The sequence below is a fragment of the Eleginops maclovinus genome, chromosome 2 (genome assembly GCF_036324505.1).
Source record: "Eleginops maclovinus isolate JMC-PN-2008 ecotype Puerto Natales chromosome 2, JC_Emac_rtc_rv5, whole genome shotgun sequence".
NCBI lineage: Eukaryota > Metazoa > Chordata > Actinopteri > Perciformes > Eleginopidae > Eleginops > Eleginops maclovinus.
In genome coordinates, this window is record NC_086350.1 from 26,132,257 (window position 1) to 26,156,972 (window position 24,716).

At 39.0% G+C, this 24,716-nt stretch overlaps 1 protein-coding gene across 1 annotated transcript in view; it reads left to right on the top strand.

The window, feature by feature from the left end:
* The window catches only part of znrf1 (zinc and ring finger 1), a 49,391-nt gene that overhangs the window by 7,556 nt on the left and 17,119 nt on the right, over positions 1 to 24,716 (top strand). Inside the window, exon 2 of the mRNA XM_063910837.1 lies at positions 23,556 to 23,651. Within this exon, the coding sequence (XP_063766907.1) occupies positions 23,556 to 23,651 (96 nt within the window). The remainder of the gene's footprint in view (positions 1 to 23,555; positions 23,652 to 24,716) is intronic.

Here is a 24,716-nt window from a genome sequence, read left to right on the forward strand (position 1 = left end):
GCTGTGACAACCACACAGCCGCCCATCATTGCTGTTTTTCTAGACAGATACGCACGAGCCCTCACACAAACACACACCAAACACACACTCCCCTCACCTTTGCAAATATCGCCTCAACCTCACTATTCCCTCCCCGGCTGACTTATGTCGCACTAACACACAAACACACACACACACACACACACACACACACACACACACACACACACACACACACACACACACACACACACACACACACAAATGTTATTTACACAAGCACTTGCAGAAGAAAAAGAAGCAGGGAATGAGGTCAGGGAGAGAAGGAGACGGAGGGAGAAGAAGAGGCAGTCAGTCTGGAGAAAGGTAGAATATTTATGTTTCCACTGTTCGGATCTGTATTTTAAATGTCGAGTAAAAGGTTTAAAGGGCATCAAAGGTTGCGCTTGTCTTGAGGCTGCATGTCGAGACATATGTACTGTAATTGCGATGGCTGACCAATAACATGCAGCGAAGGTCGCCGTGGTAGCTGGGGCTGTTGCTATGGACAGCGCCTTAATGTCGTCACTGCAAAACCTCTGACTTGGGCAGCTGCTTTCAAACAGGCCAAACAGGTTATCCACTGACTGATCTATATGTAGTCATATTACAGACAAATACCGTTAATAAGCTTTATTCAATGCATGCATTTCACAGAATTCCCTTGAACAACCCAACAATGAAGGAACACATACCTGCTGCATGGGATAATTCATTCGACATTTATTAAGTAGGCTCTAAAAACATTGGAAAGAGTACTACTCATATCAAGACTGTAACATTTGAACTAAATAAGTGTTTCTTAAACTGCTCATGTGTTTTTGTCTTTTGCTTGTGTGCCCTTATGTGTTTTTTTAAATATATTTTTCGGGCAGCCAGTGCCTTTATTGCAGATACAAAGTTGAAACGGGAAGACAGAGGGAATGACATGTGGCAAATGGTCCCAGGCCGAGTTTGAACCCATGTTCTTGCTCAGCCGCCATTCATACCAATTGAGCTGTACAGCAGCCCCTTATGGGTTTTTTAATTGTCATCCACCTGGCAGAAACTGCAGATGAAAAGTAACCTTTATTTAGTTTATCTAGTTTACGTAGATAAAGAGATAAACCTCAGAAAAAAATTAAGAGACCACTGCAGCATTATCAGTTTCTCTTGTTTTATTATTTATAGGTTTGTCTTTGAGTTACATGATTTTTTTTTATTGTATTCTATAAAGTTCTGACAACATTTCTCTGTGTTGGAATTTAACAGACACTGGAATGGCTGCCATACATGTAGAGGTAAAGATTTAAGAAACATTTGAGTGGTCTTTCCTGAGCTGTATGTTCCAGCAACTTGCCTTGGTATGTTACAAGACATGGAGGCCCAATACCAGTCCGGCCCCTACACCCTCTCCCTCCCTTCTCCCTACACACTCCCACTCCATTTGTATGTTTGCATGGAGGGTCCGCCACATAAAGTGCTGTACCGCACCAACTAGTGGGTGTGGGTGTTATGAAACCCTCCAACTGGAAGTCTGCGTTGGTCCTGACTAACTAGCTGTCATACCTGACGATGTGCAAGGCTGTCATAAAACATGCTGTGTACAAATAGTTCTGAGCAAACTTTCACTCGTAAACTGTGGAAAATAAAATATACTTATTATTGTCTAACAGATGTTAACAATCTCCAACCTACATTGTTTCTTTTAGTTGTTTTACTCAGGAAACTGTAATCTATACCAGTTTAGCCTAAATGACAGTTTTTTTTATTGTAAAGTTTTGTATACTTACCAAGACTGCAAAAGCTTGCCGCTTAATTTACACTACAGACAGAGTTTACCGAGTTACCGAGTTTGGGTGTAGCGGTCTGTTTTGAAATTGTGTCATTAGTGAGTCTCCTGCTCTTAATCAAAATATTGCACTGGTTCTTTGAATGTTTTTTACTACACCTTGGATTCTGGGTCATTTAAAGTGAACAGATCAATCTCTTCCAGATGAAGTAAAGGATCAATGATTTGCTTATGTAATCCACAGATGAGCTGACACTGGAAACACGAGTCAGTTGGATCCCGGTTAGACATGTAACAGCTCGTCTTTACCTAACGATCGCACTGGGGAAAACATGGTGTGTGTGTGTGTGTGTGTGTGTGTGTGTGTGTGTGTGTGTGTGCGACGTGTGTGTGTGTGTGTGTGCAGGCTTGGGGTGCTAACAGATTACATAATCAGGATACAAAAATATGTAACTATTCGATTACAATAACATTAAAAAAAATACATTTAAAAAGAAACAATACATTTTTAAATAAAGGTGTACTCAATAAATGTTCTTTATGGTTTGTATTTATACTAATTTATTTTAAATACATTTATGTTTTGAATACAGTAGCTGGACACCTGATTTATTAAACACAAATACAGTCTTAATGTATTAATCTTTATCGCTCTTACTAAATTATTCATTAAATATCTTGTTTCCCTCTTTTCTAAGATTGCATTGTAACTTAAGTTAAAAACATCTTATTGTTATTTATTTTCTCTAGTTTTTATTTGAATTGCATTTGATATCGAGATGATCCATAAGTAACGGAAAGTAATCACACTGGAAAAACTGAAAGGTTGACTTTAATGTGAAATCTGTTGTATGATGTCATCAGATGTCACATAACTGTATTATGTTAGTTGAAAGCAGTAATATTAAGTTTAAATTAAAATGATTACGTTCAACTTAATATTCTTGCTTTGCGTAAATGTGTTGACATAATACATTTAATTCAAGTCAATGTTTCAGTTTTTCAGTGCAGGTTACATTACTTTTATACTGTGATACTAAAATAAGGTTACTGTTAACATAACTAGTTATTGTAACGGATTACATCTTCTCCTTACCCTGCGTGTGTGTGTGTGTGTGTGTGTGTGTGTGTGTGTGTGTGTGTGTGTGTGTGTGTGTGTGTGTGTGTGTGTGTGTGTGTGTGTGTGTGTGTGTGTGTGTGTGTCAGCTGCTGTTCAGGCTGTGTTGTTTACTGATCCCTGTCAGCCCACTGTGCTCTCCGGAGAGACGGCCTCTGAGGGGTTGATGGAGCATTCAGGGACTTTTCCGAGCAAACATCCTAATTTAACCCCCTGTGACGCCGGAGCAAACAGAGCCAGAGCTCAGGCCACAGTGTGACACTCTGCCCTCTGCTCTCACTGTAATTATACTTTTTCCTACCTCTGCCTCACCTCCATTTAAGGTCACTAAAAGAGCAATTTTTCCAACCTTGTTTTAACTCCTTTCTGTCCTTTGGTAGAGATGAGAGCAACGCATCAGGGTACTTTCCCTCTACGCAAGACCACGCCCCCTTTGTTTTCTGCGAATACGTACATCAAAACATTTATAAAACTGTTCCTTTTTTATCTACAAGGAGCCCAGTTACGATGGTTTCAGCATCGATTTACATGTAGGGTTTAATTTAAATGGATAGTGGGTGGATGTCCGGTGGGACTGCCGGTGGACAAGTGGCAGGCAGCAGGCTGACACTGAAGCTGAGATTTCTGAATTACATCCTTTCTTTTACCGTCCTTTTTTCTGTAAAGGAAGAAAAGAAACCTAACTCTGGATGTATTTGTTGTTTGAGGTGCAATATACTGTATGACTCAGCTGCTTTAAGACATGAAGATACTATTATTTTCCGCTTCGCTCTATTGCATTATTTTCACCGTAAAGTGGGCGGGGCCGGAATTTTGGCCGGAAGTGACCTTAGCGTTGCCCTCAACTATGCGCCTGGGCCGACGTGCTCACACACAGAGATATTTTTGTTTTGTTTGTTTCCTTACATTTATTTTTTCCTTTTCTCCTTTGAATTCCTTGATTGCGTTTGTCTTCTTTAAATACACAGAAAAAACATAATCTTTAATTAAATGTATTATGTCGACAAAACTTTATTAGGTTAGTTGAAAGCATAATATTAAGTTTAAATTATTATTGCTTTGACTTAATACAGTTTGTGAAATCTGTTGACATAATATATTTAATTACCGTCAACGTTTTAAGTTTTTTCAGTGCGATGCTTTCCGTTACTTTTAGATTACCTCAATATCGAATGCGATGCGAATTAAAAACCAGAGAAATACAATGCATTTAATGAAAGTCAATGTTTCAGTTTTTTTCAGTTTACAAATTAATTAGTGTTACTGGACAATGTTGAAACAGGAAGACAGTAACGTGAAATAATATACACAACTTAAATGTACTTTTTCTCTGCTGCGCAGCGATTAAAAAAAACGCGTGGCTTCAAACCAAAACAATACCGTCCTTTCCTTTTGTATCCAGAAAATCAGCTGATTGTCAAAAGGGAGTGGTGTTTTCAACGTCACGTGTAGTGAACAATCAATTAACGTTAAGTAACAAACTTTTTTATTTCAGTTTCCATAACCAAAATCTTATTTACCAACAATAATCAATTTCATTTTTTTTTGATAATTCTTACTTGTTTTTGAGAGTTGAGCTCAGACACGGAAATTGTATTCTTTACGTTTAATTATTATGTCAAAATAAATGATATATATTGTATTAAGTTGTATTAACTGACGCTGGGTCATTTCTGTCGTGTGGGTTTTATTTACTCAGCTATGAATGTTACAGATGCGAGACAAAAACATCCGTTTGTGAGCATCACACGAGCATCCATTCCTTCCGTCTCTACCGTCCTCTCGTCTATTTTTCTCTTTTCTTGTTCGTCTGTCCATGGAAAGGTCTTTCGTAGGTAGATTGAAGATCGTTGCTTAATTGTGACGTAATCAACAACGGTTCAGGGCTGCCGACCGTTATGTCATGACAGTATAGCTGTATGATCAATCCAGGAGCTCTGTGAATGGAAGTGTTGTTTTGTGTGTGTGTTCATGGATAGAAACCTACAAATACGCTGTGGCTTCATACCTTCTATATATTTAAACATTATTAAACAATTAAATGATCAAATAATAAATAGATCAATTTGGCTCCTATAGTCACATTACCCAACCAAGTCTCACTTAATTCCGTGTTATAGTCACAAAATGTTATCTATTGACACGTGCACACCAACACGAATCCCCCATTTTCTCTGTGTTATGTAGAAAGATTTGAAAAGCGATGTATTTCTATTGGAAGTATCTGTCGTGCCTGCACCATGTCTTTTTCTCATAGAGTCTGGTCGTGGGAGCCTCGAAGCTATGAGGCCTCAATTATTATATTCCTCTTTATTTAATTGTATAACGTCGGCCTTTATGCTGTCTGTTAAGAAGAGAGTTGGGGCTCAGAATAACCCTAACCCTAACCCTTTTTTAAATAGTTTTTTCTTTCTAATTTGTTATTCTTTTTCTAACCACACGGTCTTATTTACTCAACAATAAGTCACAATTATCCATTTTTTTATTGTATAATGTCTTACTTTTTTTTGGAGAGTTGGAGCTCAGGACCCCGGAAATTGTATTTCTTTTACCGTTTATTATTATGTCAAAATAAAGTGAATATTATATTTGATATTATGTTGTATTAACTGGACGGCTGGGTCATTTCTGTCGCTGTGGGTTTTTTTCTATCAGCTTAGTGTTACAGATCTGCGAGACAACACAACAATTTCTCTGTTTCTGTGAGCACTCCACACCGCAGCATCCATCCTCCCCTTCCGTCCCTCTCCGTCCCTCTCCGTCTATTTTTCTCTTTCTCTTGTTCTGTCCTGTTCCCATGGAAACTGCTGGTCTTTCCGGTAAGGTAAGGACTTGGAGAGAGTTGCGTTTGCTGTAAGTTGTGACGTAATCAAGCCAACGGTTTCCAGGGCTGCCGACCGTTTATGGTCATGACAGTAGTAGGCTGCTGATGATCAGATCCAGGGAGGCTCTGTGAAGTGGAAGTGTGTGGGTTTGTGTGTGTGTTCATGAGAGAGAAACGCTACAAATACTGCTGTCTCATCCTCTTTTATCTAAAGTGTTGGTGCACTTCATTTGTAGAGCTCTCAATGCAACTCCTGCTGCTTCATAAATCAAGGTGGCAAAAACAAAATGGAGGTGACAGCCAACTGGTTACAGTTAAAGGTCGAGCCAAGATGTCAAACACTCAAAAAAACATTTAGACTTCGATTACTTAGTGCTGTCAACTGGTTGCACAAAACTTGGTTGAATAAATAGGAAAAAGCCCAGAAAACTAAATATTACATCTTGCATTTCTGTAAATAAAAACCGAAACCATCTTAATTAAGTGCTACATCATACAGCTGTGTTGAATTTACTCAACACAAATTAGTAGAATTTATTTGTAGTATTTTGTTTATTGTACAAAAAACCCCTCACATAATCCTATTGGCTGTATCAATATGAAGAATTCAAATGCAACTAAATCATACACAAAAGTAGTCAATATAATGCAAATAGCACAACAACTAATAAAACATCGGTTTAATCAAAGCAGGATTAGTACCTCCAGGGGCCTCTGGGCACTGAGAGCTCATGGGCCCCCCAAGCCCGCCCCAAGACAGAAATGCGTGCGCACACAACTCCACGTAATAAATCTGCGCTATTTAATAACTGTGTGAGATTCTTACAGTAAATGCATCACACAGCTGCTTTATAAAAAGCTCCTTCATGATCACTTCATTAATCCCTCCAACTGAACCAGGGGCGCGCTAAAATAAAATATTAATAAAGTTGATGTGCATAAATAGTGTAGTGAGACCCTATCAGAGACAGTTTGGAAATAAAATTTGACCTTATTGAAGTTATTTACGGCTGTGAAGAGTGAGCTTTTTTATATTGTTTTATGATGAGTGAGGTTGTGCAGACAACAAAACCAATGCCCAAATTGCCCATATGGTAGGGTTTAGAGCTTTCCTCAGGACTGATCCAGACACCATGGATAAACAGTAGCTACGCACATTGGTTGGACCCCTTTTCTGCTTCTCTCTTTCCAAAAATAATAAGTCCAGTTGGTGACAGTTTTGATTCCATGCTAGTTCCAAATGTTGGCTGGAGTAGCAGCAGCTCACATCAAAGGGAGCGGCTTAGCAAAGGTTGAATGACATGTTTTCGTACATACATTAGAAAAATATTAGAAATGATGTCTAAAGCAACACAAATTTGACTTAAATGTATAATCCAGAATTTGTTTTAAAAAAATCTATATTACATATGAGCACAAAGCTCTTGTTCAGGGATTTCATATTGCATGTAGTCACACTCAACAGCTGAAAAGGTCAAGCTAAAGCTAAGACGAGGCAGCAGGTTAATGAGAGCAGTAGTCTGGGTAAGAAAACTTCAAAGTAAGATTGGTTTTATCCAGACAGATGAATGATGAAATTTTGCATAACAACACTGCAAATCTCTTCACCTTATTGACAGCCATGGGTGTACTAAAGCAGATAATAAGCTATGTTTAGTTTTAAATATGTTCCTAATGTTTTCAACCATTTTAAGGCAGTCAAATAATGCTTTTGTCCCATTTTATTTCCCCTGATTGAAATTTTGCAATACCCAACACACAATGGATTCATGGAGAACAAATCTATGGCTAGCAAAAAAGCATTTAAACACATTAAATGAAAGCCGGTTATCGCTTAAGATAATTGAAAGGGCACAAGAACTAAACTGACATTCATCTCGATAAATAGTATTTCTGACATCTTGCGTTCGCCTTTTCTGAGCTGCAGATCAAAGATGTTTACAGGTCACAGAGTATATATCTTTCTGTCACTTTTATATGTTGTACTTTATCTCTTGTACTTTATCTGTTCCCAGTCAGGCATTTATGTTGTACCTTCACATTTTGAATGTAGTCAAACATGCATGTCATCACCAAACATCCTGAGTCTCTCCCATGATTCCTTGTGCCTGGTTGGCTGGGCAGCGTGACAGGCCGTGCGACTCTCAGACTTCCCATCTGTAGTATTAATGGTGTCTCCGCTCTGATCCGTCTGCCTGACACCGCCTGCCTGGAGTGCCTCTGTGTGTTAATTCTCCGCCTTCAGTCTGCCATGCCACACAGCTAAAACCCCAGAGTGGCTTTGTTGTGCTCCTGCAGTAGAATCTCTGCCTTCAGCCCGTCTGCTGTGAAACTCAGTCTCTGCATGGCTCTGCGGGTCTGTGCATCTGCAACTCTATCAGATCCCAGCTCCCCTGGGAACACAGCTGAAAACCTCCAGTGTCCTCAGTTCTGGCTTTTGTCTGAATTAACAGAAGAATTGAGAAAGGCTTCTTAATCTTGTGACGCTGATCATGCCCTTAGCTTACCTTCACTTGAGTGATTTGACACTGTGCACTCGACTGTCTGAGATTAAAGACTTGTTCTCTCACAGCATAGGGTTATATGTATAGAAATATTCAGATTTTGACAAGAACGGGCCGCCGTATACCTCAAGAGGAGGACCTGGGTTTGAACCTGGCACTTCTGTCTCCCTTTTTCAAATCAAATCTATCTTTATAGGAAAGGCACTGGCTGCCCTAAAATATCTTTTTAAAAAAGAAGTAAAAGAAAACTACTAAATTCCATCTTTCAAGCCCTAAAGCGCCCTGCCTGAATTAAAGCAAACTGACTTTCTTTACTGTTCAACCCTTATGATGATATTTTACATGGCAGACAGTTCTGAAGGTCAGGAGAACCCAGATGCTTTTAAAGGTGTACTTTTTGCAGTGCTTTGTTGGACAGGCACAAAGACCAACATGACAATACTTACATTTATATTTATTGCATGTTCATACTGTATTTAGTTACTTTTTACAGCACTTGCAAGCTATGCAAATTCACACACAGTGAAATCATCCTGCAGGCCAAGTAGTGGATGTGATATTGATATACATCCTATTTAACCACAATGAGTTTGTAGTCAATGAGAAAGTAAAGGATTTTTCTCTTTGTTTTGACAGCTGGACTGAATAAAAAAAGCCCAAACTCTACAGATGTGAGCATAGCAAGCTAGAAATCTCCGGACTGTTTTGTCTGTGTGTTGCATTTGTTTGACATGTTCACCAATGCAGTTTAAAGTGTTGCCCTGCTAACATTTGCTAATAAGCAGGTTAGCATGCAATACGTCCAATACATTTAGAAATTCAATCTAAAAACCCATTTTGATTGTGATCCAGTGATTAGATGAGTGTTATAAATGGAAATCAGTCTGATAAAAGGAAGCTGCTGCAAACAGAATGAAAAATTACACTTTTAACACCAACAAAACAACTTTTTAAGGTCAAGGCAACAAAACATTTGGATTTACTTAAAAAGGGTATGTCAAGTGGTTCCACACAGTAGTGTTTAGTAAATCCAAACTTACTATTATTGATATGGACTTAATGAAATCAAATAAATTATACACAAGTGATTTAAGTATATTCAATTTAACTAGATACATTCATTTTTATGGATAATTTTTTACATTAAACCAACTTAATATTGTTTTGTTCAAATAACTTAAGTTTAGTAAATAGAAAATATTGTAGTTGAGTTAAAACAAAATACTAAAAGACGATGGATACGCTACTGTGGCGTTGCTTTCTTTCTGTATTTACATTGTAGATTCTTCAGTAATTCTTTTGGGAACTTTTTTTCAAAATTGTCCACCACCCAAGCAAGCCCTATTACACTACATACAAAACAACCATTTCAGATAGTTGCCTGAAAGCTTTTTTTTCTCATCACAATGGCCCAACAACAGGAGGTTTTAAAGACTGTGGTTACCTAGAGAGAAGAGAAAGGAAACGTAATCAGGATCCAGAAAAACCTCTGGCGGCTTTCTTATACTTTTACTTGAATAAGACAAAATGATTATTTTAAATGGCTCTTGTAGATCTTGTTTGATCTAATGGATCGATTTAAGATATAAATGAACAATTTGGTTTCTGACACACTTTTCTGTTCAAATACGCTTCTTTTCCATGACTGTGTATACGCAAAGTTTTATGATAGAAATGTATAGTACAGGTCCCCAGCACGAAGAAACTGACAGATGCTAACTTGCACAAGTCTGGCAATTTGCACAATTAGCATAAGTTGTGTTAATTAGCATTATAGCATGCAGACAATAGTTTAACAATTGCTTGGCAGATTTGGACAATTTTGGAGTGGGGTTGCTGAATCTATTTTTGACATTTTCAGGATCAAAAATAGCAGTTTTAACCAGAACATTTCCATATTTGTACTACGGTGGGCTGATTTTGATTACCATGAGTAGTTGCAACCATTGGATATGGCGAGCACAAGATGAAAATGATGACCTCCCCTGGAAGTGATATCCACAGAAGCTACAGTTGGAAAATATTAAAAAGATAGGAACTTTGCAACTGCACAAACCCTCCATAAGAACAGAACTATTTCCTTCGTACATTTTATTATCTTCATTATTGAAATGTCAATATTCAATCTTTTGCGTATTTTGTTTATCTTATTCTGCTGATATGTATCTGTATTGTTTTTTATTCACTTCTAATGCATGTGCGATGTCTTATCTAGGCTGCTTTGACGCAAAAAGTTCCAATCAATAAATTGTACTTATCTCATTATCATACTTTTTAATCTTATTTTCTTTCCGTTACTTTTCTCTCGTTTTCCTATTTTTCTGTCCTCCTGACTCTCCTTTACTCACCAATCTTCTCTCCACCTCTCACTCCACCTCCACCCAGTCACTGCTTATTCCATGATTCAGCATAATTCCTCATTCTCTAGCATTCTTCCTTTTTTTCTCCCCAATCCTGCATTCTCTTTTCAATAATCAATAAATGGAGGTTTTCAATAATAACCCCTTCATCTTTCTGTCTGGCCTTCCTCTTTTCCCTGCCTTACTGTCCCCTCTCTTTCTCTCCCTCTGTCCTTCCTCCTCCTCCTCCTCCTCCTCCTCCTCAGTTCTGCACCATAAAGTATACGGCTGGATGATTCATCTCTCCCTCTGCCCCCGGACTGTTGTGATCCTTATTTTACTGCACAGTTAAAACGGACTCCCCCTTTCTCCTCTGACGTTTGTCTGTCCTCTGCAGCTATCGACACTGATCAGGCAAAGCGTCTACTGTTAACACAGATAACATCCCGGCCTGGGAACAATAACCGAGCCTTCATCTGCTCTGTAATTATTGTTCCGCAGATATTTTATGTGAGCTTTGAAACAGTCAGGACTTTACAGTGCTATTGATCTGGAAGAGTTGTTTGTGCAGCCATTACGCTCGCAGGCACCCGTTTGATTTAGATCGGCACCTCACGATGAACTTCGAACCTCTTCTTCTGGACATTATTCTTCAGATCCATGTTTTAACCATTCTATTGAGGTGAAGTGAGCACAAGTTCTCTTTTTTTGTTTGTTGGTCACATCACCGCACAAGAACACTGATACTGAGCTCTACTGCAAAACCCTGGTTAAAGTTAAACAAAGCCAGCATTTTGCAATTTCGGCTTCAATAAATAGCTGTGCATGGCCACTTTACATGGTTGAGGTTGGGGTTATGGTTCAGGAAAATCTAGTTGAGGTAAGGTTATGAATGGAGCAATTAAACGCTTGGTGGAGCCTTGGGAAAGATTGTTGTTATGGTATAAAAGTGAGTCCCTGGTTCTGGGTTGTGTATAGGTGGGCTACACAATGTGAAACTTGTGTGAATATGTATTGTATTACCAAATATTAACATTTGTCTCCTAGCAACTGTTTATGGAATTGGTAATTGTGGAATGCTGCCTACATTGTGAATCATAAGTGCATAACCATACTTTTAATTGATTGAGCACTTAATAGTAGAATTGAAGCCACAAACCAAAACATTCAGAGGAGGTTCAAATAGTCGTGTTTTGTCTGGAGTCTTGTCAGGCTCCTACAACTCCGACAAGCTGTACTAATGGCCTGGGTCCAATGTAGCGCATTTCTCAGAGCACCAGCGTCTTTTTTCAATAGTGTCTAATGAGAACAGAGTGCATTGCCGCCACCCCGATAAAAAGCGCTTCACCGAGAGTCTTCTGAGCACATCCCTGTTTTTGTGTCGCCTAACATTTTATGCAAAGTGCTGGTGAGGTCACGGTCGAAATTGGAGAAGAAGCTTGTTTCTGAGATGTGTTTTAGATGGAAACTACCATGACAAAGCAAAATGCCCGTTTCTTCGAACTGGTCATCTGGGCGGACACGAATGATGCCAGTGAGTTTCGTACTTTTTGTCCATACATGGATCGCCTCTATGTCTGTCTGACTGAGCAGTGAAGCTTATTTATACAATGTGTTAAAGCAAGCCTCTTCTGGTTGGTTGTAATGTTAGAAAAACAAAGTCAAAAAAAAGTTTTTCATACAACAGAGGCAATACGTTGTCGAGATATCATTGTCATAGAAACAATAAAAAAAAGCGAGTGTTGCCAAAAAGGAAGCCATGTGGACAAAGGGCCTTGGAGAAGTCAAGGCAGCCTTGCCAGAGACACAAAACCCAAGGCAAAAAAACCATAGCCACTGCTTAATAAAGCTCAATATTGATCTCACTGATCTTTAGCAAAAGAGAAAAAACACACAGTATTTTTAACTAACCTTAAAATCATGAATAAACATAATTAAAGTCTACCATAACCACAAAATAACAGGTTTCTGGGCACAAAGGTTATTTAATCATAAATCTAATTAATAAAATACAATGTAATTCAGCTGTTTACCAAGGACATGATTAAACCGGTATCTAAACTATGTATACACATGCCTTCTTGAAACAATGAAAGTAAAAAAAATAAAAAACTGTGATTTTACACATTGGCCAGGCTTCTCCCTCATTTTTCTTTAATCTTTTACAGAACACCTTGAATCTGCTTTGGTTGATAAAGCTTCCTCATTCCAGTTTCAGATAATGAAAACATGTAGCCACATACATTTGCAAACCTTCCACCAATCTAACAAGAGGTTCCGGTTAGCTGGTTAGCCGGTTAGCATCTACAGAAAGTTGCGAGGATTGGGAGACAACAAAGAACAAGCTAACAGACAGCTTAAATCAGGGGTGTCCAAACTACGACCCAGGGGCCAAATGCAGCCCGTGGTCCATTTTGAATCGGCCCTCAGCAAATTCAAAAAGTATAATGGAATATGGCCCACACATGTCTTATATTGTACTTTCATTCATGTGTCTATAAACCCACTTCACTAATACATTCAGTTAAAGTACAAAATATTTTCTAACAAACCTTAGTTCCAACCAGCTTGAAATATACCCTTCATATTTCCTCCTATAATGAGCACTCTGAGGCTCCTGTTTAAATGGATGAGCCGCACAATTTTTTTGTAATACATAAATAAATAAAACTCTACGAAGAGCTTTGATGTAGGCTGTTGGTTTTCTTAAAGCATATTCAAGTATCAAGCATAACTTACCTACATTTGATTGATTTGGCTAACTTATAACTCAACCTATGAAGCAATATACCTCACCTCTAGTGAGTGGCCCAGCTCTTCCTATGTTTTTCTGTATGTGGCCCTCAGTGGAAAAAGTTTGGACACCCCTGGCTTAAATCATAGTCATACATTTATTTTTGACAACACAGTGACAGCACATGTACTGTAATAGATTAGCCTTTTTTGATATACAGTAGACCGCTGGAAACAAATGCACAGTTTAAATTAAATGTCACAGTTGCTGTGTTTGCCGATTCCATTAGCAGTGTTAGCAAACATAGCTAATGTGACCTACCATGCTTAGTGAAATAAAAGTCTAAAGTTCTGAATAAGAACATTAAAAACATTCCCCAGTGTCATAGCAATTGAGTACTTTCATGAAGGCATGAGGATCGTTTTGCCTTCAGTGGAAGAAGTGTAAAATGATTTTCAGGATGAGTTTTGAGTGAAAAAACGGGAAGGCCGACTCCGGTCTCCACAGCAACACTGCAGAATCCTATTGGTGACGTCACAGACACAACGTCCAGTTATACTGTCTATGGTTAAAACACAATCACTATAAAGTCTTTGGCTACTTACCTACAATTGGGTGAAATGAAACATTAATCTCTGTGTCCAGTTGAAGAGTTGTTCCAGGACACGTTCATACGTGAACCAAAATAACATTATTGTTGGATAACTGTATCTCTATACGACCGAAAGAGCGAACAATATTCAGCTTCAGGTTGAAGATAGATATGCATCATGTGGAGTTCATTTGGCGTTCAACTTTGGTAAACTTAAGGCAAAAATGGCATCGGCAACAATGTATGTGCACGAGACCATGCTCTAGCAAATACACTAAAATCTGGATGAACTACTTGCCTAGTAACTACTACTCCAAATTCACAAGTTAGCGTTGGAAAAAAAAACCTAGGTGGAGTAATTGGAAACAAATAAATATTTAATACGCTGTATAGCTTCACTCACGTGTTGGCGTTTCCTCGATACAAGTGTCTTTGTTAGTCTGAAAGTCTTTATCAGTGGAAGCTGGTTATTTGGGAGCTGCGTCAGGGTCTCAGGCTGAGCCAGGCTGCCAAGGGGTGATGAAATATGCATTGGCCAGAAATTGAGTTGAGTGACCTCGCCTGGGAACAGTGTGTGTGAGTGTGTGTTGTCTGTGCAGGGGTTGACAAGATTAAGTCTCCATGGGACCATTTAATAGCCCTTCAGCTCAGAGTGTGTGACAGCTCCATCTTCTCAGCCTCCCTCACTGTTGGTATTGCAAAGTCATGCAAGGTGTGTGTGTGTGTGTGTGTGTGTGTGTGTGTGTGTGTGTTTGTGTGTGTGTGTGTGTGTACATGTCTTCTGTAGGATAGATTGTAGAACGGATTGCCTGCAGGATTTGGGTCATTTGTGCAATTTTGTATCCCTACCTTTTACCAAGTTCCTTTGGTAATGCCACACTTGAGGCTGTAACATTAGAATAAGTGTATGTTCTGAAGTCAAAGCTTTTAAGCAACTAGCATTCAGAAGGAATAGGCTACAAACTAATGGAGATATTCTCAAATTAAGTTGAGATGTATTTAATTATTAATTATATGGTTAGTTTTGAAATAAATATGAAAACTGGACATTTTTAAGACAGCTTCAATTCAACCTGCAGTTTCCCTCTAGAGCTATTTTTAGATAATGACTTACTTCCTCATAATCATAGGCTATCCAGTTAGCAGTGATATCATGCAGAGCTACTGTCAACCAGCATGCTTCAGTCTAGTATGGCCCATTTAAATAGATTAAACTTGTTAGGGTTGAGCAGCGCAGGTTGGGCCAAAGTGCAGACAGACAAAAGTGTAAACAGAAAATTACCTTTATTCAAGGTGATTGGATATAAGCCATACAGACAAGCCCTCTTTCTCACTATGAAATGCAAAACAAACCCACAAACACCAACAGAAAACCAGAACTTAAATACATACAAGACCAATCAAGAAGACTATACACAGCTGGGGAGGGGAGTGACACCAGGTGAACACAATCAGATAATCAGACAGGCGGGAAAACACAGAGACGGAAACAAATGCAGATAGAGCAGTCGGCAGTATGATTCATTCAGTGAACCGAAGGTCCAAATGGCGGTGGGTCTGGCAGGTAGATGGTAGATAACAAGAAATGGAGTGCTTGTTGGCAGTAGCTCTTCATGCTACCAATGCTAACTGTATATTCTTAGATTGTTGTAAGAGGTCACTATCTGGAGGGACAGCTTTTGCTGGGAACTGAACCATTGAAGTCAAACTGGGTAAAAAAAGTTCAGTTTGTCATTGCTTCCTATACTGTAAATGAAGCAGCCATAAGGACTGTTAGCATTATCTCTTTTCCTTCCATAAAGGGTCGTCTGGTGTACCCTATGCTAAAAGAGATAATAAGGAAGCACTGAAGCTCCTTCCTATTATCTAGAGAATTCAGACAGCTCTTAACATACAGCTCCGGAAGAAATGAAGAGACCACTGCAGCATTATCAGTTGATCTGGTTTTATTATTTATAGGTATGTCCTTGAGTTAAATGTTTTTTTTTTTTATTGTATTCTATACATTATGAACAACATTTCTCTGTGTTGGAATTCAACAGACACTGCCATACATGTAGAGATAAAGATTTAAGAACAATTTGGACTGGTCTCCTAATTCTTTCCAGGGCTGTATATGCCAGTTAGGTCATTCCACTCCGTTGGGATCGTTCCTTAGCAAGTAAACGAGATGAAGGTGCTTGGGGAAGGTCAAGACACCTGCTGAATGTGTCTGTGGGGGGGCATCTGGTATATGGTTTGAGGTTAATATATATACTGTAATTGAGTTCTATCTCAATCAGTATTTGTTATTCTTTAAGTGATGAGTAAATATATCTGTTCATATTCACCTAAGCATGTTTCCACTTGAGGCAAGAGTGTGACAGTCCCGTTCTGACAGAGACTGTTTTAAGGATCCATCTGCTGTTGGAGAAATGCAAGAACAATGATATATGACAATGTTCTGCCCAAATAAATGTGTTGTTGGAGTACATCTCCTTTGTGACTGTAGACATTTTTCAGCCAGTGACTTTATGTTTGTGTCCAAATGAACATCTATTGGGAAAAAAAGACATCTCCCTGGTATTCCGGTCTTGTCTTCACCCGTCACACACAATTTGTTTTCCTACATTGTATGACAATTCATCTGTAAGTAAACATGGTGATCATGTGGTGGCTGTCCTGTTACAATCATGATTCAGTCAGACATTATCACCCCAGTCATGATCCAGCTTCTGGGAAATCCAAACTGATAGCATAACAACTGATTTAGAATTTGAGTCATATTTGGGCTTTGATCCCCACCGCTCGCTGAATGTTAATTGTTGTATCAGTGCTTAGCGCTGCTGTTCTGTGCAACTTTGATTCACTGATGTTGTTCTTCACTAAAACATCACACAGGGCTGAAAACAGGATAACACAACATTCATTGTTGTTCGAGTGTGTGCTCTTGATGTTGAAAAAGAAATACATGAAGCACCTGCAGTCAATAGACACAAACACAGGAGCTGTTATTTTTATTTGAATGGATTACACATTTAAATGCATTAGGCGACTAGTACCTGTATACCTACTTCTCAATGGGTGTGGTTTGTATCATTGAATTAAACATCTTGATTGGATTGCAATTACTAGTAGCCTTTTTGTGCAGTTAAGCATGAGTAGGATGAAAAATAGACATAGGAACATCTTTTGTGGTTTGTGGAATCAGTACCATATTTAATATTAGAGCTTTAGCCCTTAACAGCTCATCCAATAGCAAGCTAGCGTTAGCTTTGTCATTTAGTTGAGTTAGCTATGCAACACCTGGCAGTAACAGGGTGTTAATGTTAAGTAACAACTAAACTCTATGTCTATCTCTTAGTAAACACCAAAAAGATACTATGACTCCATTATAACCAGGCTAAACACATGTCTTTATCAGCTATCTACAAAACGGCTAACGGCTAAACGCTAACTTCACTTCACTACACACGGGTAATGTACATTCAATATTGTGCTTACATGCTTCCTGTGTAGGGTTACATGCTGCTATTCTGACATACCTCTACTCCGACATTGACGTCTAATTGTCGGAGTAGGGGCATTTCCATTTTTTTAAAAACGTGCCACTACTCCGACAAACATTTTTTTCATTGTCGGAGTAGCGGCACTTTACTTTTTTTCCCAAACATTCCGCCATTCCGACATGGTGCGTTGGGTCTGCGTCCACTTAAGTGGAAGCATTCGGAGCGGTAGTACATTGTCAGACACGCAGGGCCCCCCTCCTCCCTCATGGATGCTTCTGATAGCCCTCCCGAATCCACCGCCACTGCTCCTCCAAGTCTCTCCATCGTCATCCCATCAGCTCCGGTCTACAGCTCCGCAGGATTGGGAGCAGCCTCGATGGCTTGCATAGCTTTAACTTTCTTTGAGCGACTCCCTTGCAGATCGGATGCAGGGCGATCGGACAACAACGAAATTGAGTGCCAACCAGTCAGTGCATCCATTACAACAATAGGCTATATTATATTATACAAAATAAACTGAATACGTTAAAAAGACACACAAACAAAAATGAAAGAAAGACGATGCCCCCGACGCGCCTGGGTAGACTGTCGGAATGGCGGTGCTAAACTTGTGTCGTAATAGGGGCATGTCGTAATAGAGGTTGCACCCCCTGTGTAGCTACCGTTAAAAAGCTAATGCTGCCGTCATGGCTGCTTAACGTGCTGCTAAAGCTATGCTTACTTAGCCTTATAACGTGTTGAGAAAATGGTGAAGTCAAAAGGGCTAAAAGTCAGTTAGGTTAGTGTGAGCTAAAGCGGCAGTATTCAGATCTGTTTCTCTATATTTTTGCGAGCAGCAGCATTAAGAGGCACCTGCTGAATGTGTTTGTATTGATTATAAGCTGGCTTAGTCGGTGGTTAGATGGGCCCACACGGTTTATGAGTGCTTGTTTGGGTGTGTGAAACAATTACACAGGATGTTACTGTACCCCAAGGCTTAAATTGCTCACTGAATGTCTAAACAAAACACTGCATGGCACCACTGGGAAAGGTAATAGTTTCAAGCATTCAGATTTTATTTGTATTCTCATGCCAGAAGATATAATTGAGATTTGGAGTTTTGTTCCCCTTTAAACTACTTTATACAGGGGATATTGCCAAACATTGCCATGCCAAGTATTATAGATATTGTTAGGTTATCACATTTATTCAATTGTTCTCCATTCCGTCTCTACTTTGGATAGCATTTATGACGAGTTATATGTTGACTTATGTAGTCCATATTGTTGGTGCATAGTGTTTTAGTATTAATTTAGGGCTGAGAAATAATTATAAATAGACATCAAGTAAGTAAAGTATGCTGTAGTCACTTGTGTGGAAACGCAATGAAGAGCAGCATGTTAATGTTGTCATTGTCACTTATCACATATCACTATTGAGTGGGTGAAAAGAGAATACACCTTTAATGTTAAGCAGCATATTTTTGTACAATAATACAAAATGTATTTTGCCAAAATATCCATCCATCAAGTTAAATTTTAAACAGATTTTTGTTTTTAAATCTTATTTGGCCCTTTACATTCTGATCAAGATGCAGAAAGATATTTCAGTATGCAACATAAAGTCATAAAATTACTGCATGCAGTCTGGTGACAGCACCTGCAGCCCACAGAAATCGCAAGAAAAATATTATACAGAAACCTGCATATTTGACAAAAAACCACATCTGCACAATGCAGGATTACTGGCAAGTTGCTCAAATACACACCGCTGGTGCACACACATCCAGATCTCACATAGGCACCACTATAATTCATTTATGATCGAGTCCTATGATTTATTTGTGTCCCTATTTGACCTCATGTGCTCCTTGAACATGAAAAGTCCTCAAGGATTTGTGGTGTTTGGCTGAGTTTAAGACAAATGCACACACACACACACACACACACACACACACACACACACACACACACACACACACACACACACACACACACACACACACACACACACACACACACACACACACACACATCTTTGAGTTGTCCTGCAGGACCATGCATCATAATTCTTCATTTCTCCTCAGATGCCTCAACCTTTCTCACCTTCCTTTTGCACCTCCTTTTCACTCATTTCCTCCTCCTCCCTCCCTCTGCCCATCCCTATGGAGCATCTGAAAATAGCAGCCATGGGAAAAGTGGGTCAGGTGCAAGTGTATGTGGAAGACGGTGGGGGTAAAGTGAATTTGTCCGTGTGAAACCTAACATATCATCAAAGTACTGTACCTTTGTAACTCAGATTTGAACCTTTTTCTTATGAAGCCAATTGTGTTTTCAGACAGACATTTTCAGAGAGCTTGAATTATGAAGTCAGCCTCACATACTGTACCTCACACACTACAGGTTTGCAGCACTTTCAGTCAATATTATCCGCTTTTCTCATGGAAATAAATACATAAAAGACAAATAGTTAACACCCACTTATATATAAACGAAAAGATTTCCAACCTGAAATTGCTTAGTCTTTCAGTCTAGAAACACAGAGAAAAATATGCAATGAAAAATAATAAAGGATATAAAACCGACTTAAGGATATCACTCAAGAAGCTAGGACTGGAGAATGAAATATATTTTGAAATTGTTCTGGATTACTTCTCATTAGAGACAAGCTTTGGGGTATTTAGAATAACTGCCTATTAAAAAGACATGTCTTCTTATATGCCCGTTTAGGTATGAGCAATTTATCTTCTTCTGTTCTTGAACCCTCTACACCTCCGGGTCCTAAAGAGAGGTCAGGCTATTATCATAAAGTTAGCAAAGTTGTGCAAGTCAAGACCATAATGTCCTGTGCAGGAGTGGACTGGCCACCTGTGTATTCTGGAGAATCCCAGAACAGCCTGTAGTCCAGAAAGGCGACCGCATGAATTTATAATCGTGCTCTTCTTCAAGTTGCAAACTCAGAGGTGGCAGCGCTAATGCAAACCTCTGGGTTCTCCTTCGATTTCAGATTAGGGCATTGTGACACCGCTGTTTTGGGCTATCGTATTCCATGGGAAGTGCTGCCATGGCGCATCAACACAATTGAACTTATTTCTGAGCAAAACAATATTTGCTGTTCACATAAGCAGCCTGCTGTGTTTTTTTAGGTGCTTGAGTCCACTGTGGTCAAAGTACACGGGTCTATTTGCACTACGGCTGCACCCAGGGTAAAAGTAACTTCTTTAAGTGGGAAAGAGGCTGTGATGTGCCCTGGTGACCGGACGTTTCCTTTATCAAAAAGCAGAATATGAGGTAATAACCGAGCTTCGGATATGTGTAGAGTTAGGAATGGTTATTCTGAAGCAGCCTGCTGTTGTTTTGAACATATCAATGTAGTTACGGTGGCCTGCACATCTCAAAGGTTGCAGATTGACACATTTATCACATGTTTAAGGGATTTCATGAAGTGAAGGAGCTTTTTTTCCCCTGAGGGAACCATATACTGTTAGTAATTCTGGCTTAAGAGTCTTAATTGCCACAACCATACAAATGCGCGTGTCGTAGTTATTGTGCGCTGGGCTCAATAGGTCCAGGGACGTTTTTCAGTCCCAGTCCCTCCATGCTCCTGTGCAAGGCTAACCAAAAAAGAAATTCTGTAACAAAGTTGGTGAGGAGCCAATGTCTTGTCAAATTTGCGACTAATCACAAAATGTGGTCTAATGCAGTAACTCAACCAATCGACACGTACAGGGCAGTCTACCAGTCCAAAGGAGTCTGGGATAATAACCCCTGCTGATGTCATGTAGTGCAGAGGCTCCCAAACTTCGGGTTAGAAAGAGAGGGTTCCAAATAAATGTGAGGGGGTAAAAGACATGTTTCATTTTGGGAAGTAAGATCAAGAGCTTTTTTGGATCTTAGCCCCCTAAATATTTCCACTTGTTATGTCTGTCTCCTGTGTGCTCCACATTTGAATGGTAGTACAACACTAAATCCCTGCAATGCCCCTTTAAGTTCACGCACATGTTTTATATAGCCTTTTATTGCAATTGCATTCCTGAGGATAAAGATGGATAAAGGATGCAGTCACAAGAAGAAGAACACAGGAAAAACTAGTTGAAGTTCAGGAGTACTTAGTGCCAACTGCAACGTGTGCAAGGAAGAACATGTCTGGTAACTTAACTTTTCTAGTAAGAATGTATTTGTGATTTTGGCATCAAACCCACTGTGGCCCAGTGGTTGATCTAATTACCTGCTATGTGTTCAACTAATAATGTTAGGCCTAATGGGTCCCATCCAAACAACACAGGAGGGGGCTACTGAGACAGCTCCAACATTAAAAAAACACCAAGATAGTGTGGAAAGGTACTAAATACAGCTATGTATAATAACGTCTCCATAATTCCTCCATTACTCCTGTTATAATTACTTCTTATCCCTAATCCTAACCCTAACCTTAACCCCCTCCACATACAGCTCCGTAAAAAATGTAAGAGACCATGTCATGGAAAAATATTATACTCACTTACTTACTTTATTAATATCATTGTGTGATTCTTATTTTCTAATGTTTATCTCTATTTACTGGCTTTCACTTCTTTGCTAAGCTTGGGAAAATTGCAATGTTGCTATTCACACTCTGTGCACCAACAGCATGACCTTCCACTTCTGTTGAGAACATCTTGATATGGCCTCCCTACCTCCCTAAAACTCCCTGAATGCTCCTTTCATTATCACCAAGCTCGACCCCCCCTTTCTCCTCTCTGTGTTTAAATATGCAACCCAAACGCTATTCTTCATCTTTCACTCTGCAGCGAGTCTGCTCTCTGACTGAACTTTCTTGCAAGAAATAAAGTCAGAATCAGAATACCTTTATTCGTCCCACAGAGGAGACATTTTCCTTTGTACAGCAGAAGGAGCAAATACAGCTTAATAATATCACACCCAAGATAGAAAAAAATATATACAAGAAGCACACAGTTTACAAAATACACAAAAATAGACCTCAGAAACCATTCTGAGTATAGCAGCCAGGGATATTGCACAGTTATTTACACAACAGGGGGGTGTTATAGTCAGTGTTGTTATATGTGAGGGGGTCTACCGGGAGCCATGATGGTTATACAGTCTGACCGCTGCAGGAAGGAAGGACCTGCGGTATCTCTACGTGAGACACCGAGAGATACCGCAGGTGTCCAAATGTTCTGAGACATAAAAGCTTTCTGTCAGTTTATGGGATAGCTTCAGTATAACTACTTATTGACAGTTGAATGAGCTGTACGTCCTAACAAAGTAGCTGTAATAAACTAAATGCAAAACACACACACACACACACACACACACACACACACACACACACACACACACACACACACACACACACACACACCAACGGCAGTGATTTCCATGAAAAGTACTTTCTTGTTACAATGCTTGTTTCAATGTACTTTGTTTTAATGCCTCTGTTTTCATAAAATATTTAATTCAAAAGCCAGAATAATAGAAAACAATAATTTAATAACTCTATCCACATTAAATTTAGGTTCACAGTGGTGTTTTTTTAAATTTTATATATCAGTGAGGACCAGGTTGGAGCTGCGTTTCCAGTCAAAAGAAGAAATGTAAAACACCCCTTTGTATTGAATGGTTTTTCATTTCAATATTTGACAAGAACATGTCTTATCAAAGGGTCCAGACCGTGCTGTGCTATATATCATAATATCCACACGTAGTTTGTCATGCTCTGTCAGATGGGAGCCAGAGACCCTGTAAATGTGTAACATCATTTTTGATCAGAAACACATTATTTTCATCAATAATAAATGACTGGATTATTATTTGAATGGGTTCATCACAGCTGGTTTAAGTGAAGCTACTTTTAATTATTGTATAAACTACTGCTGGATATCTTAACCTTTATTTATTTATCATAGTTTATTTATATTTTGTATCTGTAAAGTAACTAATTATGTAAAATAAATGTAGTTGAGTCAAAAGTGCAATATTTGCTTCTAAAATGTAATGGAGTAGAATAATAACGTAGCATAAAATGTAAATACTCACATTTGTACCTTAAGAAGTACTTCAGTAAATGTACTAACATTACACCACTGATCATTTTCTTAAATGCTGTCAGTTAAAAGCGCTTTACAACATGACACCTACTTATTTCAGAGACATATATCTAATTTCTGTTGTCTTCTGTTCTTCTTAGGATTCAAGTGTCCTGTCTGCTCCAAGTCTGTGGCGTCCAATGAAATGGAAGTTCACTTCATCATGTGTCTAAGCAAGCCCCGCCTCTCTTACAATGGTAAGTCTTTTTCTGAAGTTTCTTTTCTTTACAGAAACTACAGCTGGTGCACAGGACAAGCCATATACAGTATGTAATCAAGTGATCATGCCTTAGTTTTTACTTTTTACAGATGTATTCACAATGGTGTGCAAAGTCTCCTGACCCTGCTGCTGTGCTGATTAATATTCAAGGTTGGAGGGTGTCGAGCTAGTCCTTCTAAACCATGATAAATATAATGACAGGAAATGGAGAGAATCACAGAGTTTACACAACTTAACATCTTCCTTCATGCACTGAAAATACAACACACAATAGAAGCTGCTACAGGATGTGAGCTGTCTGCGAAACAAATATTTGCAATAGCCAAACGGTACAACTTCTGTGTCAGTTTTAGACGTAATTGCTGGCCAAAACACTTTTTACTGTTGACTTTTTGAATTAACTTACATTGGGAAAGAGACCAGACGTGACGCTGCCTTCATGGATTGGCGGTGGGGCATAAGGAAAATGCAGTGCAAATGGATGCGGAAGATCCCTGGAAGATTGAGAGTATTTTTGTTCTCAAAAGTCAGGCCTTTTTGGCTTCATGCGCCACTGAGCAACTTTCATAAGAATGAACTGGGCCCTCTCTCTGTACCCCATTCTCTTTATACATTTGTGGATGTTACTGGTCACATCTGAGGCCATTATGTCTGTGTTTCTTTTAAATGAAGAGGTCTAATTGTGCATCAAGTCAACAGTGAGTATAGACAGAGGTAACATCACATTTTCAATTTGTAGGGTGCCACTGATCAGAGACTCAGTATTGGTATCATTTGGGTCCATTAGCAGATTCAAATGCATAAATAGTGCAAGGAGTTTCCAGAGATCTCCTCAACACTGCCTTATGGTTCACTAAACTAAGCAAATCATTGCATTTTAATTTGTGGCATATCTCTAACCTTATACATTTCATTCAATATAATCTGACAAATGGATCAGATGGAAGCCAGAAAAAAAAACAAGTTTAATAAACTAACCTATATTGCAAAGGTCTGAGTTCAGTGCTATAGAATATACTATTTAAATGGCTCACAGTGTGTG